The sequence below is a fragment of the Eulemur rufifrons genome, chromosome 1, assembly GCF_041146395.1.
Source record: "Eulemur rufifrons isolate Redbay chromosome 1, OSU_ERuf_1, whole genome shotgun sequence".
NCBI lineage: Eukaryota > Metazoa > Chordata > Mammalia > Primates > Lemuridae > Eulemur > Eulemur rufifrons.
This window is the reverse complement of record NC_090983.1, coordinates 20682374-20696860: the sequence shown is the minus strand read 5'-3', so window position 1 is coordinate 20696860 and position 14487 is coordinate 20682374. Positions and strand designations below refer to the sequence as shown.

General features: G+C 37.8%; 1 protein-coding gene and 1 pseudogene across 1 annotated transcript in view; one reads left to right on the top strand and one right to left on the bottom strand.

Annotated features, from left to right (window-relative positions):
- BARD1 (BRCA1 associated RING domain 1) overlaps positions 1-14487 on the bottom strand; it is a 78285-nt gene that overhangs the window by 34201 nt on the left and 29597 nt on the right. The window contains exons 4-5 of the mRNA XM_069467495.1: positions 6760-6840; positions 4463-4635 (exon numbers count right to left, since the gene is read on the bottom strand). Coding sequence (XP_069323596.1) covers positions 4463-4635; positions 6760-6840 — 254 coding nt within the window. The remainder of the gene's footprint in view (positions 1-4462; positions 4636-6759; positions 6841-14487) is intronic.
- LOC138380765 (S-phase kinase-associated protein 1 pseudogene) lies at positions 7868-12281 on the top strand (annotated as a pseudogene).

The following is a 14487-nucleotide window of genomic DNA, read 5'->3' as shown; positions in this document are numbered from 1 at the left end:
AACCAACTTCATTAATCCACTGTAATCTATATACCTTCCTAATTTCAATCAACATTCAATCAACACCAATCAATGTGGTATTTTTAAAACTTGACACAGTAAATCAAACTTAATCCAAAAGAATGCGTTAACGGAGCTGATTTCTCCTCCCTCCCCCTCCCACTGCTACTGTCACTACTTTAATTCAGGCTCTCATAACTCCTCCCCTGGATCCCTGGACACATCTCTTAACTGAGCTCCCTGCCTAGCATGGAGGAAGAAGTTTTTAATTTAAAATTGGAATCCCTTAACCACACAGTGTTTCACAGTCCCTGCCCACCTTTTCTGGCCTCTTATCTATCTCATCTTCCTCCTCCTCCTCCTCCTCCTCCTCCTCCTCCTCCTCCTCCCTTTCCTTCCTGGCTTATATCATTACCAAGTTCCTAGAATGAATGAACAAACAGTCTAGCCTTAGAATACCTTAGCACCTGGCATCTTACCTTCCTGAAAAGCCCATATCCCCATTCTTTTTCTTCTTCAACAACTCAGTTGGAGTGCTGCTTCCTCCAGAAACCCTTTCATAACTTCTTCTAGTCTTACTTGCAGCCCCTACTCTAGATTTTCACAGAATTTTGGAAACTATGCTATAAACACATGCATCACACTGTTCTATAATCAGTGATTTAACCATCTGTTCACTCCTACTAGAACATAAGCAGCCAGACAGAACCAGGGAGACGATAAAGTGAGGAGCGATGGAGGGAGTGTGACAAAACCAGTGAGAAAGGCATCTAGGAGAAGACACCAGTCTTGAGGTAATGAAGGAGACAGCCAAAATGTCCGTTCAAGGCGAAAGGAGGCCATTTAGAAATCTGGAATAAGCAAAAGGAAGCTGCTTCTTCAATTAGTCAAAGTAGCAAGCCCTAACCAGAGACGGAAAGAAGAATGGCTCTTGCCCTTTCTGGTTCTTACCCTTCCTCTAGGTATGGGAAGAGTCTATCCCTAGTTATTGAGAAAAGAGTTCCATTAAGAATTAAAGAGATATTAATATAAGCAGAGAAAGGAAAAGAAAATATGCTTGCCAGCTCAGATTCCAGAATCTAAGATATTAATGGCTTATAAGGAGTAAGAGCTTCCGGCAAAAAAAGAAGAGCAATGAAAACCCCACAGTCTCCATGCCCCATCCCCATCCCATAATCTCCTTAAGAAATGGAGGAAGGGACAGGAATGAACTTCATCTACTATTACCTGTCACTACTTAATTCTAGAAGGACCATATCTAGGACATTGAGGGGGTGGTAGATGTGTGTGGTGCGGGGAGGCCTTAAAAGTGTCAAGGCGGCCGGGCGCGGTGGCTCACGCCTGTAATCCTAGCACTTTGGGAGGCCGAGGTGGGCGGATCGTTTGAGCTCAGGAGTTCGAGACCAGCCTGAGCAAGAGCGAGACCCCACCTCTACTAAAAAATAGAAAGAAATTATATGGACAGCTAAAAATATATATAGAAAAAAAAAAAAATTAGCCGGGCATGGTGGCGCATGCCTGTAGTCCCAGCTACTCGGGAGGCTGAGACAGGAGGATTGCTTGAGCTCAGGAGTTTGAGGTTGCTGTAAGCTAGGCTGACACCACGGCACTCACTCTAGCCTGGGCAACAGAGTGAGACTCTGTCTCAAAAAAAAAAAAAAAAAAAAAAAAGTGTCAAGGCTGTATATAGGAATTACTCTGGGTAGCCAAAATCCCACAAAAAGTAACATGCTAGGGATGCCAGTTGGGCACAAGGCTAAGAATTCTGTTCAGGAAGCACACAAAATTTATTTTAACAGCTCCCAGGAACCAATTCTACAGCCCTAGAAAAGGTGCAGCTCACAAAAACTTGTCACACTTAGTGAAGTTGGGGGCAGAAAGAGGCAATTCCTATTTTCATCTCATCTCACCTTTTATCAAAAGAGAGGAAAAAATACCCAGTATCTTCATTCATTCAAACACTTACTAATTCACTCTACAAACAATTGTGAGCATAGACTATGCTAGGCACTTGGAAGGGTCTGGGAGAACATAGAGTTCCCCCTTTATTTTAAAAACATTAGGCTTTAAGACAAAGTCATTGAAGGGTTTTACGCAAATAAGCAATTTGGCCAGACTTGCGTTTTTTGAAAGCACTCAGGCTGTGGTACGGGAAATGAATTAAAGAAAGGTAATCTGAAAAGAAGGAGATCACTTAGGAAATGTGTAAAGCCAATCAGGCGAACAACACTTACTACAAAATAAAACAAAAAACAAAAAACACAGGAAAATACTTAAGTATGATGACCAATAGTCTGGATAAGAAACTGTAATGCTTAGGAACAGCCACCACACCGTTATACCCTAGGACTAAACCTACACCTGCATCTGCCCTTCTGTCCTTCACCCAACAGCAATCCCTCCTGCCCAGCAATCCTAACTGTATGGAATGGCTGTCTAACACAGTAGTCACTGACACACGTGCCTATTAAATGCATATTAAAATTTAGTGCCTCAGTAGTACTAGCCAATTTCCAAGTGTTCAATAGCTACGGGTGGTTAGTGGCTACTGAATGTGCAGCATAAACATTCCTGTCACCACAGAAAGGTCTACTGGACATTGTGGGGCTAGAGATAGCCACTTCACTAGGTAAGCCTATCTAAAACAACAGCAAAGCCACCTGTGAAGGCAGACTCACTGTCTCCTGCCCACTCCTTGTATATTAATAAGCTCTCACAGAGCAGTGAAGAATCATGGTGTACAAACCACAAGACAGGTTCTGTGTTTTGGCTCATTAATCCTCACTGTGCTCTGAAGAAATAGAAACGCAGCAGGCATCACCCATGTTTTATAGGTGAGGACACCAAGGCACAGAAATTAACCTGCCTGAAGCTATAAAGTCAATAATGGAGTCACAAATAAAAGCTGGATTCCCTAACGCCCTGACCAGTGCTCCATTCATTAAAGTAGTCATGGCTGATTTAAGAACCCTGGGATGGAAACTATTCAGTTTCACCTGACCCAAGCAACGACTTGCTTTACCAAATGGCTTGCTACACCCATAGGAGGGTCATATCTGTTAGGTCCTTGTATAGGTGATAGATATCTCTGTTAAGTACACGTATACAGATATACACACACACACACACACACACACACACACACAGACAGAAAAATAAAAAAGAAGAACACATACATCACCTGAGTTTGCCCCAGGTACAACTTATGATGAGAAATAAAAGAAATTAGACACATTTACTAACACTAACAGCACCAAAGTATGGTACATTTCTGTGTTATTAATTTGTTTTACAATTATGTTAAGTGGTTACCAAGAAAAAATGACAACTTGTCAGTTCTGCATTTTGTAATTCTTATTTTCCTCTGTAACTAGGGTAAGTCTGACTTTTGTGTGCTCTTTTCAAACCTATAGAAGCAACTGGGACACAGAGAGGCAATTGTTCCATTTTCATTTCAACTATCTGATTAACTGAAAAGAATAAAATATATAGGGAGACATGAACCAAGTTACAGATTAAAGATAAAAATATCTACATATGGCATTTGCTTGACACTCTTGAATAGCAATTTTAAAATGCAGCTGCCGGCATTCACTAATGCATCTCTGTGTCCTGACACTGAAAAACAATTTACCCAGAGCCTCATTTGAATGATATGAAAAGTCTAAGAAATAATTCAACTGCCCTTGTCCAATATCAGAATTCTTATGTACTTTAACTGTTGTTATATGAAGTACGCAGAAAATGTATGAAAGGAATGGAATATTTAAAATAATTCTGAAGTGTTAGGAAGCATGTGAAATAATTACTTCGATAATAATCATTCTTATTAATAAGTATGAATCAAACTACAGAATATAAACACCAAGAGAATTTGTCCATAAAATGAAAGCTTCCAAAATTAATTTGACAATTGTTTCTGAATTAAGACAGCAAATCTCCCTCAAATATGTCAAATATAAAGGCACAGTTGTCCCTCCATATCCATGGGGAATTGGTTCCAGGACCCTTGTGGATACCAAAATCTACAGATGCTCAAGTCTCCTATGTAAAGTGATGTAGTATTTGCACATAACCTACACACATCCTTCCATATACTTAATCTTTAGATTACTTATAATACTTAATACAATCTAAATGCTGTGTAAATATTTGACATATTGTATTGTTTTATTTGTAGTTTTTTAGTTGTTCTATTGTTTTTTATTGGGTCCCCCCCCCCCCGAGTATTTTTGATCCACGGCTGGTTGAATACTTGGATACAGAACCCACAGATACAGAGCACCAATTGTATCATGAGGGAAAAGGGCATGCATGCTGATTTTAAATACAGAACCTGATGATGACATCTAATTTTCATTATGAATGTAAAGAGAAAAAGCCATCAATTTTGAGTATTAGTCTCTGCTTCATCACATGCCTTGATTCAGGAATTCGAGTCAATTTAAATTGAACTACTTACACAGCATTTCTGGAGGCTCCATAGGAAAGTAACAGTTTGACTATATCCACATGCCCATTCTTAGCTGCATCATGAAGCGGTGAGTCGTTCTGATACCCGGTAGAGTTTACTAATGCTTTATGCTGGAGCAATAGTTCCACTACCTTCAGGTGCCCATGATTGCAGGCTTCATGCTAATTATATTTGTTTAACAAAAAAGAGTGAGAGAAGTGATGAGAAAGAACAATGGATGATATTATAACAACATCATACTATAGAAAAATAAATGTGAACCTCAGTCAGTAAATTTATTCTTACTCATACAGACCAATTGTTCAAAGAGTAAAAGCCACTATTAAATAATCTTTGTGATACAATACATGGTGATCAAGATCTGTGCAACTCACGGACAAAGAAAAGTTTATTCATTTGAGCCTTGGGTCAAAGAGGCCAAAGAGCTCTTTTTTAAAGAAGAAAATATAGCTTGAAACCACCTATATAGCTCCTAAATTTTCCTACAATAACTTTAAAACATTAAGAAAAAAAAAGACTTAGTATTTAACAAACAGATCAAGGCATAAAATCAATTCTCCAAGGCTGCAGAGAATTCACTAAATCAGGTGTTTAGTCATATACCTGTGGTGCACCAGCACATCCACATAACCACTCAACAAAGTGAATATCCTAGAAGTATTTACAAGCCAAGCTATTTGCTGAAGCTACAGATTACTGAATGGCTAGTGTCACTGATAACAGATAACATGGAGTAGGAATTCTAAAAAAGTTTATTGAATGAATGACAAAATTGATAACAATGAAATGTTCAAAGATGCCTTAAGTTCAAATCTTTCCTTACGTCCTTATGAACTGCTGCTAAAAATGCTTCTGTGTTGTATTCTAATAAATCTCTCACATACTGCACTTTTTAAGTATGTCTATTTCAATTCATAATCACGGATACTACACTCAACATCTGTAGGTCTACTTCTAGAAAGGAATCCAAAGTAAGCATCACACCCTTTAAATCTGTGGCCCCCAACCCCCAGGCCACGGACCGGTACCAGTTCGTGGCCTGTCAGGAACCCAGGGCCACACAGCAGGAAGTGAGCAGTGGGCACAAGCCAAGGTTCTTCTGTATTTACAGCCCCTTCCCTTCACTTGCACCACTGCGTGAGCTCCGCCTCCTGTCAGATCAGTAGTGGCATTAGATTGTGTATTATGGTGAACTGTATAACTATTACATCATATATTACAATGTAATAATAATAGTAATAAAGTGCACAATAAATGTAATGTGCTTGAATCATCCTGAAACCATGCCCACCTACCCACCCCCACCCCGGTCCATGGAAAATTATCTTCCATGAAACCAGTCCCTGGTGCCAAAAAGGTTGGGGACCACTGCTCTAAAATATGCACCAATGTTTACTATAATTTGCCATACTGGCAATCAATCAATCAATCCCCTTTCTTTGAAAATATATATATATGTATATATTTATGTTTATATATTACCCTTTCTTTGAAAAGGTTAGCCAGCCTGTAGAGTCCAAACAACAAGTGATTCTGATCCAAACTAAACCTTCACAGCTTAAAAATTTGGCAAGAAGTCATGATACATAAGTTTAAACCTTTTTTGCACCTGGCCTATTGAGAGTCTCCTAATGTCTGTGCTGCTTTTCTAGTTTAGAGGATAAAGGCATCCACTCATTTGTTTACACTTCTGTGGCTGCATTCAAATCTCATGTTTATTGTCCTACTGTAATTAGCCCATATAGCAATTGTTTCCAAGTATTTGTGCCATTTTTTATACAGAGTATTCTTCACACTGCATTTTTAGTAATAATAAGCCTTTTAAAAATGTTCAATGTGAGCCAAGAATTCTACTGCCTCTATATATTTGCAATTGGATAGGTTATCAGTGAGGCTAAGGCAGACCCTCAGTAGGAATCCCTGCCTTGTGATCACACTTCTATGCCAGTTCCTCGGATCTCTCTTTGTTGCAAGAAATCTGACATGCAATGCTGCAGAATGGAGCCTGATGTCAGTTGTAGCAGTTACCTCCACACATTAGCTAAACTCTGCAGTCACTGGATTCCTAAATCTAAAGGTAGTCAGTCAAAAGGTAGCCAATTTTTTGCCTGTCACAAATGAAAAGCTAGATGGGAAGTAATCATTTTCTCATACTTGGTGAAAACATAAATTCTTCTGACTAAAAAATGTATGGCAGAGGATGATACATGAACAACTACAAAACTATAAACTACAAGAACTATAAACATAAAGAGAATGAGAATAGAAAACAAACAGAGAACTACCAATGGTGTCCATCCAGCATGGTCTTTAACATTTGGGTCACTTCCATTTTGTAAAAGGTATTCAACAGAAGGTATGTCACCCTAGTAAAACAATGGGGAAAAAAAGAAAAAATTAAAAAGCATCAAGGAAAGAAGGGAAGATACAGACGTTTTAAATTCTGTCTTCAAGATAAGGTAAAACTTAAATCTTTTTCCCTTGCAGTTGTTGCTCATGAGCTAATAAATTACATATGTACGAATTGTTCTGAGCTATCAAAAAATATGGTCATTCTTGAATACAGACAACAAAGGCTCTATTAGCAACCCATATTCAAAATTCACTTCAAGATATCAAATAAAGAACACTGGCTAAAGATCACCTGATCATAACAAAGTTTTTAAAGTAATCATTTCATTTGTGAAAAAACCCTTTTTGAAAACATGAAAATGGTTTTTGGGCATTGTTTGAAACAAACAAAATTGTTTAAAGCCAAAGACTACCCAGTGAAACCATGTAAACTGCCAAAAACTGTTATCTTATTGGCAGTTACTCTATCCTGACACATTTAGCTTACATTCACCTTATTTGCTCAAAGGAATCTGTTTAAAATGGCAGAAAAGGGGTCAGTAGCAGCCTATTCAAAACAACCCACAGAATCAGCATTTAATTCTTATGCCCTGGTTCAAGACTGTAATCACCACTCATTAGCAACTTAACTATAGGAAATGGAGCTTCCATTTAAAAATGATATATCCTGACAAATCACAAAGGGTTTTCAATCTTTCTCTTTCACTGTCTTCCTTATTTCAACACTCTGCAGATATATGCAATAATTTTATAACTGTGGCTCACTGCTATAGTGAAGGGAGAAGAAACGTGAGGAAAAAGAAGAAAGAAATACTGTAACTTTATTTTAGACTTTACAACCTGTTTTTGAAGATGAACAAGAAGATGTGGGGGAAAAAGTGAATTAAAATAGGGCACAAGGCAAGGGAAACAAACTAAAGGCAGACAATATTAATTTTACTTTCCTATTAAGACACAATTATTAAATAACATTAAAATTAAAATTCCCTTCCCATTTTGAACTTTCTGTGTCTTCTGCATCATAACCTAATAAATCCTAATATGGGTGAGTGGACCTTACAGGCTGTCTTTTGAAGGAAGAAATAAAATAGCTTTGGAAGTATGCTTCTCTGTGGCCAGCTCCCAATGAAAGTGAGCCCTGACAAAGGAGTTAGGTCTGGGAAACTGGTCTCAAGTGTCCCATCCCTCAGTCTTCTTTTTGTTTCTTTTCCCAGAAGGTGAGAAATATCATCCTCAAACTACTTAATGCTATAGTCTCTTCAGCTTAATCTAGTGTGGAAAGATCTGACATTCATCTTTCATATTTGATTACATATTGCATTTAAGTATCAGTTAACTCTTAAAGTCTTTTGTAAAATCTCTAGCTATAAAATAAAAGATATCACTCCTTTGTAAAACAATGTCAGGCTTTACGAAGGATACTATTAATGCAGTGGGATGAAAGTAAAATTCTCTTGAAATTACACCACTATTACTAGGCACTGAAATAGAGAGCAGGGGTACAGTACCTAAGCTCATGAAGAGAAAACAAACCAAAAATAACTAAGTTACATATACAGTGCTGTGTTCAATTAGTTTTGTGACGTGCTTCTTTAGGGAAAAAGAAATCTCTATCCTTCCACCCCTAGCCCCAATATTCTTCTCTGAAATGAATTTTTTCCTCTATTGGTTTGACAATATAGAAATCACTAAGTCCCCTAAATATAATAATGCTAGATTTCTTTTTCGCGTTTTATTTCTATATATTTCTTTTCCCATGTTTTGGGCTATTTCACAAATACAATAACTTACCGTAAAGTTTTCTTAAAAATTAAATCCACATGCAACATACATTTTTATGTTCCTAAATTAACAAAAATGACTTTAAATGTTCAATGGGCTTAAAAGCAAGCATTATAATGTTGCAAATCAATTGCCCAATTCCAATAAAAAACATTTTCCCAGGGTTCCTAACAGTGCAAATATTACATTTCTAGAGCAAGCTAACATACATTTGGCAACTTTGGCTCTATATTAAAATCAGTTCCAAATGAACTCAGGAGCATCTACCAAGATACAAATGTGAATTTTTTTAAACAATCACCTGAAAAGTGGGCAAACAGAAACACACACATTTCCCTGCCATCAGCAACAAAGTATCCACATAAAAACCTTCTAAAAATTCCCCCATTCTAATTCTACATGGTAATTACAAAAATACATTAAACGAAAAAAGCTCATAAAATAACATAAAGACAATTGTGGAATGGAAGAGTCACATGAGAACAGTCAAATAGAGATAGAGGGACAATCTGGAGAAAAAAAAGCAGAATCTCTTTTTAGGTTGCTAAACAGTTGCTATTTTTCTTTCATGTCACCTCTTCAAATGATCAAAGTGTCTTCTGTTAACATTCCACACTCTGAAACATATTGCTGATTAGCAAACTGCTTGCTTTCTCCTCCCTAGTACTCTAAAGTTTGTCATATTTTCACCTTTCTACTTTATGTTAATTTAATGTCATGCACATAAATAAAATTATGATAATTAGATAGGACCCACAGTAACTGGATAAGCTTGAACTGATGCGAAGTTTCTACGAAATAAACTAGCTTCTGATTCTCATTTCTTTACTTTCTTCTCTAATGGTATTTTCTGGGTAATAAGTACTCACTTTTAGGCTTTCAACTTAAAGGGATACTAAAGTTTTCTTAAACCACAGCAAAAAAGAAAAATTAAGCACAGTATTTACCAAGGTTTATAAGAAATGTTAAATGGATTTGAAATTTTCAATTAATACATTATAGGCTGAAAATAAGGGAGTGTGTGTATGCATTCCACTGAATTGGTTTATTGTTAACTTTTCAACAAAGGAAATATTCTCCAAACATTTGTTCATTTTACAGATATGTGCATATTCCAGCAATAGAAATTAACTTTCTAAAAACACACTCACAAAAACAAAACTTTTTCTTTATTATAAAGGTTAGTCTTTTAAAATACCATTAATAATAAACATCTTCATAAAAATAAAACTGATGTTACAATTAAGTACAATAAAAATGACTTACCCAGCGTGGTTAAGATTTTCCACATAAATGAATTGACCAGGTACCTACAACCTTCCCTTTTAGCAATTAGATGTTGTTAAAACAAAAATAATTAGCCATCTGGAATGAAGCTCAAAATATGTTAAACATTCTCTGGCTTCTTAGAATTTACTGAATAAAATATAAGTACATCTCAGAGATATTGCAGGTTTGGTTCCAGACCACTGAAATAAAGTAAATATCGCAATATTCACCAAATTTTTTGTTTTCCAGTGCATATACAAGTTATGTTAGCATTATACTGTAGTCTATTAAGTGTGCAATAGCATTACATCTAAAAATGTATATACCTTAATTAAAAAATACTTTATTGCTAAAAAGTGCTAACAATCATCTGAACCTTCAGCGAGTCATATCTTTTTGCTGATGGAGGGTCTTGCCTCAATGTCGATGGCTGCTGACTGATCAGGGTAGGTGGCTGCTGAATGTTGAGTGGCTGTGGCTATTTCTTAAAATAATAGTACTCCACCATAACAAAAGATGAATTAATACCTTTTGCAGGCCGGGCGTGGTGGTTCACGCCTGTAATCCTAGCACTCTGGGAGGCCGAGGTGGGTGGATCGCTCGAGGTCAGGAGTTCGAGACCAGCCTGAGCAAGAGTGAGACCCCGTCTCTACTAAAAATAGAAAGAAATTATATGGACAACTAAAATATGTATATACAAAAAATTAGCCGGGCATGGTGGTGCATGCCTGTAGTCCCAGCTACTCGGGAGGCTGAGGCAGGAGGATCGCTTGAGCCCAAGAGTTTGAGGTTGCTGTGAGCTAGGCTGAAGCCACGGTACTCACTCTAGCCCGGGCAACAGAGTGAGACTCTGTCTCAAAAATAAATAAATAAATAAATAAAAATAAAAATAAAAAAAATACCTTTTGCAACATCTGGACGGAACTGGAGACCATTCTCCTAACTGAAGTATCTCAAGAATGGAAAAATAAACACCACATGTACTATTAAATTGGAACTAATTGACGAATACACATGTACACAGAGGTAAGTAAAACTCAGAGGAAATCAACGGGGGGGGGGGGGGGGGGGGGACACGCGGCGGGGAAGGAGGCGAAGGATTAAAAACCTACCTGATGGGTATAGTGAACACTATTTCGGTGATGGGCACACTTATAGCCAGGACTCAAGCATTACCAAAGTAATGCGTGTAACCTAAAACATTTGTACCCCCTTAATATTTTGAAATTAAAAAAAAAAAAGACAACAATGAAGTTTGCCTGAAGTTTGCCGTATCCTTTGACTCTTCCTTTCACAAAAGATTTCTCTGTAGAATGTGGCGCTGTTTGGTACTATCTTGAGAGTAGGATTTCTCTCAAGACTGGACTCAAAGGCTGCTGCCTTTAAGTCTACGTAATATTCTAAACCCTCAGTTGTCATTTCAACAGTTCACCGGGAGTAGATTCCATCTCAAGAAACCACTTCTCTGTTCATCCATAAGAAACAACTCATCTGTTCAAAGCTTTATCGTGAGCTTACAGCAACCGAATCACATCTTCAGGCTCCACTTCTGATTCTAGTTCTCTTGCCATTTTCACCACACCTGCAGTTACTTCCTCCACTTAAGTCTTAAACTCCTCCAAGTCATCCATGAAAACTGGAATCAACTTCTTCTAAATTCCTGTTAATGTTGCTATTTTGAACTCCTCCCGTGAATCACAAATGATGTTAATGACATCAGAATGGTGAATCTTTTCCGGAGGTTTTCAATTTACTTTGTCCAGATCCATCAGAGGAATCACTATCTATGGCAGCGATATAGCCTTATAAAACATATTTCTTAAATAAGAAGACCTGGATTAACATTGTCCTCCACCTTTCTCTTCTTGTGCAGACATCACCCAGCTCCCATCAGCCTTCTGCCAGCCATCTCTGAGACCGAACACCAGGCCTTCAGTTAAGCTACGGAGTTCTGATGGAGAGAGATTTGAAGTTCATGTGGAAACTGCCAAACAGCTGTGACTATGAAGACTCATGTTGGAAGATCTGGGAATGGATGATGAAGAAGATGATGACCCAGTTCCTCTACCAAATGTTAATGCAGCAATATTGAAAAAGGTCATTCAGTGGTGCACCCGCCACAAGGATGATCCTCCTCTTCCTGAGGATGATGAGAATGAAGAAAAGTGAACAGACCATATCCCTGTTTGGGGCCAAGAATTCTTGAAAGCTGACCAAGGAACACTGGCTGCAAAGTACTCAGACATCAAAGATTTGCTTGATGTTACATGCAAGACTGTTGCCAGTATGATCAAGGGGAAAGCTCCTGAGGAGATTCTCAAGACCTTCAATAGCAAAAATGACTGTACAGAAGAGGAGGAAGCCCAGGATACACAGAGAGAATCAGAGGTGTGAAGAGAAGTGAAACGTTGTGCCTGACACTGTGTAACACTATAAGGATTGCTCCAAATACTATTAATAGTTGCACTGCTCTGTTTATAATTGTTAATATTAGACAAACAGTAAGACAAATGCAGCATCAATCCACTGTATTAGCAGAATATGGTCCTCATTGCACACATAGTTTGAGTACAGACTCCAAAGCTATGGCTGACTTTCTTCTAGTATGATTGAAAGTTTCTTTTTTCTTTGCTCTAAATAAAACTGAACTGTGGGTTCTCCATACAAAGAGGCATTTTGGGCTTTCCGTCTTTTTTGTAAAGCGGTTTCTATCTAGTTTACTGCCCAGTTAACTTTAGTGACCTTTTAAAAGTTGTCATAAAAAAACTTGTAAAAAGTTTTCTGAAGTAGAGTTAACAAAATATTACCTTAATTCATGAGATGGAAACTGGAAAAAGGCTACTTGAAGTAAATGTTCTGAGTGGGGTTATTAGATGTCTTCCGGCCTCCTGGAGTCCAGGAGTACCACTGTACTGACCAGCCTGTAGGTGGCAGGGCTTCCACCACTGGATCTGAGGACTTGTTTTGTTTTTTTAATTTTTGAATTCTCTTAGCTTTGAATATATTGCCTAGAGATTTAGTTACTACCCAGTTTGTGGTTTTTTGGGAGAAATGTAACTGGACAGTATGTTAGTTTTACAATTAAAAAAAGACATTTTAAAAAAAAAAAAAAAAGACAATTTGAAAGTCAAAATTACTCCTTGATCCATGGGCTGCAGAATAGACACTGAGTTGGCAGGCCTGAAACACCATTATTTTCCTTGCGCATCTTCATCAAAGCTCTTCGGTCTCTAGGTGCACTGTTAGTGAGCAATAGTATTATGAAAGGGATCTTGTTTCTGGAGCAGCAGGTCTCAATCAATGGGCTTAAAATATTCAGTAAACCATGCTGCCAACAGATATGCTGTCATCCTGGTTTTGCTGTTTCATTTATAGAACACAAGCAGGGTAGATTTAGCATAATTCTTAAGAGCCCTGGGGTTTTTAGAATAGCAAATGAGCACTGGCTTCCACTTAAAGGCACTGGCTACATCAGCTCCTCACAAGAGAGTCAACCTGTTCTTTGAAGTTTTAAGCCAGGCATCAACTTCTCTCTAGCTATGAAAGGCTGTTTTACTTATACTGAAATTTGTTGTTTGGTGTGCCACCTTCATCAATTATCTTAGGTAGATCTTGGGAAAAACTTGCTGCTTCACCTTGCCCTTTTGTGTCAGGGAGATGGCGTCTTCCCTTAAACCTCATGAACCAAACTCTGCTACCTTCAAACTTTTCTTCTGCAGCTTCCTCACCTCTCTCAGCCTTCAAAGAATTAAAGAGAGTTAGAACCTTGCTCTGGATTAAGTTTTGGCTTAAGGAAATGCTGTGGCTGTTCTGTTCTTCTATTAAGACTACTTGAACTTTCTCCACATCAGCAGTAAAGATTGTTTCACTCTTATCATCTGTGTATTCACTGAAATAGCACTTTTAATTTCCTTCTAGAACTTTTCCTTTGCATTCACAACTGGGCTGTTTATCACAAGAGGCCTAGCTTTCAGCCCACTTCAACTTTCCACATGCCCTCCTGATGAAGTTTAGTCATTTCTAGCTTTTGATTCAAAGTGAGAGACCTGTGTGACTTTTCCTTTTACTTGAACACTCAGAGGCCATTGTAGGGTTATTAATCAGCCTAATTTCAATATTGTTGTGTCTCAGGGAATAGGGAGGCCCAAGGAAGGGGAGAGAGGCAAGGGAATGGCCAGACAGTGGAGCAGTCAGAACATATACATTTACCAATTAAGTTCGCTGTCTTATATGGGTGCAGTTCACGGCACCCCAAAACAATTGTAATAGTAACACCAAAGTTCATTAATCACAGATCACTCTAAGAGATATAATAATAATGAAAAAGTTTGAAATATTGTGAGAATTACCAAAATATAACACAATAGAGACATAAGTGAACGCACGCTGTTGGAAAAATGTTGCCAATAAACTTGCTTGATGCACGGTTGCCACAAACCTTTAATTTGTAAAAAACTTAATTTCTGCAAAGTGCAAGAAAGTGGAGCACGATAAAACGAGGTATGTCTGAAATTTGACAGATGATTCTGACAACCCAGTCAACAGAACAGAAAGTTACTAGTATTACAAAAGGAGACTTGTACATAGGTGGTGGGTGACAGAGGGAAAAA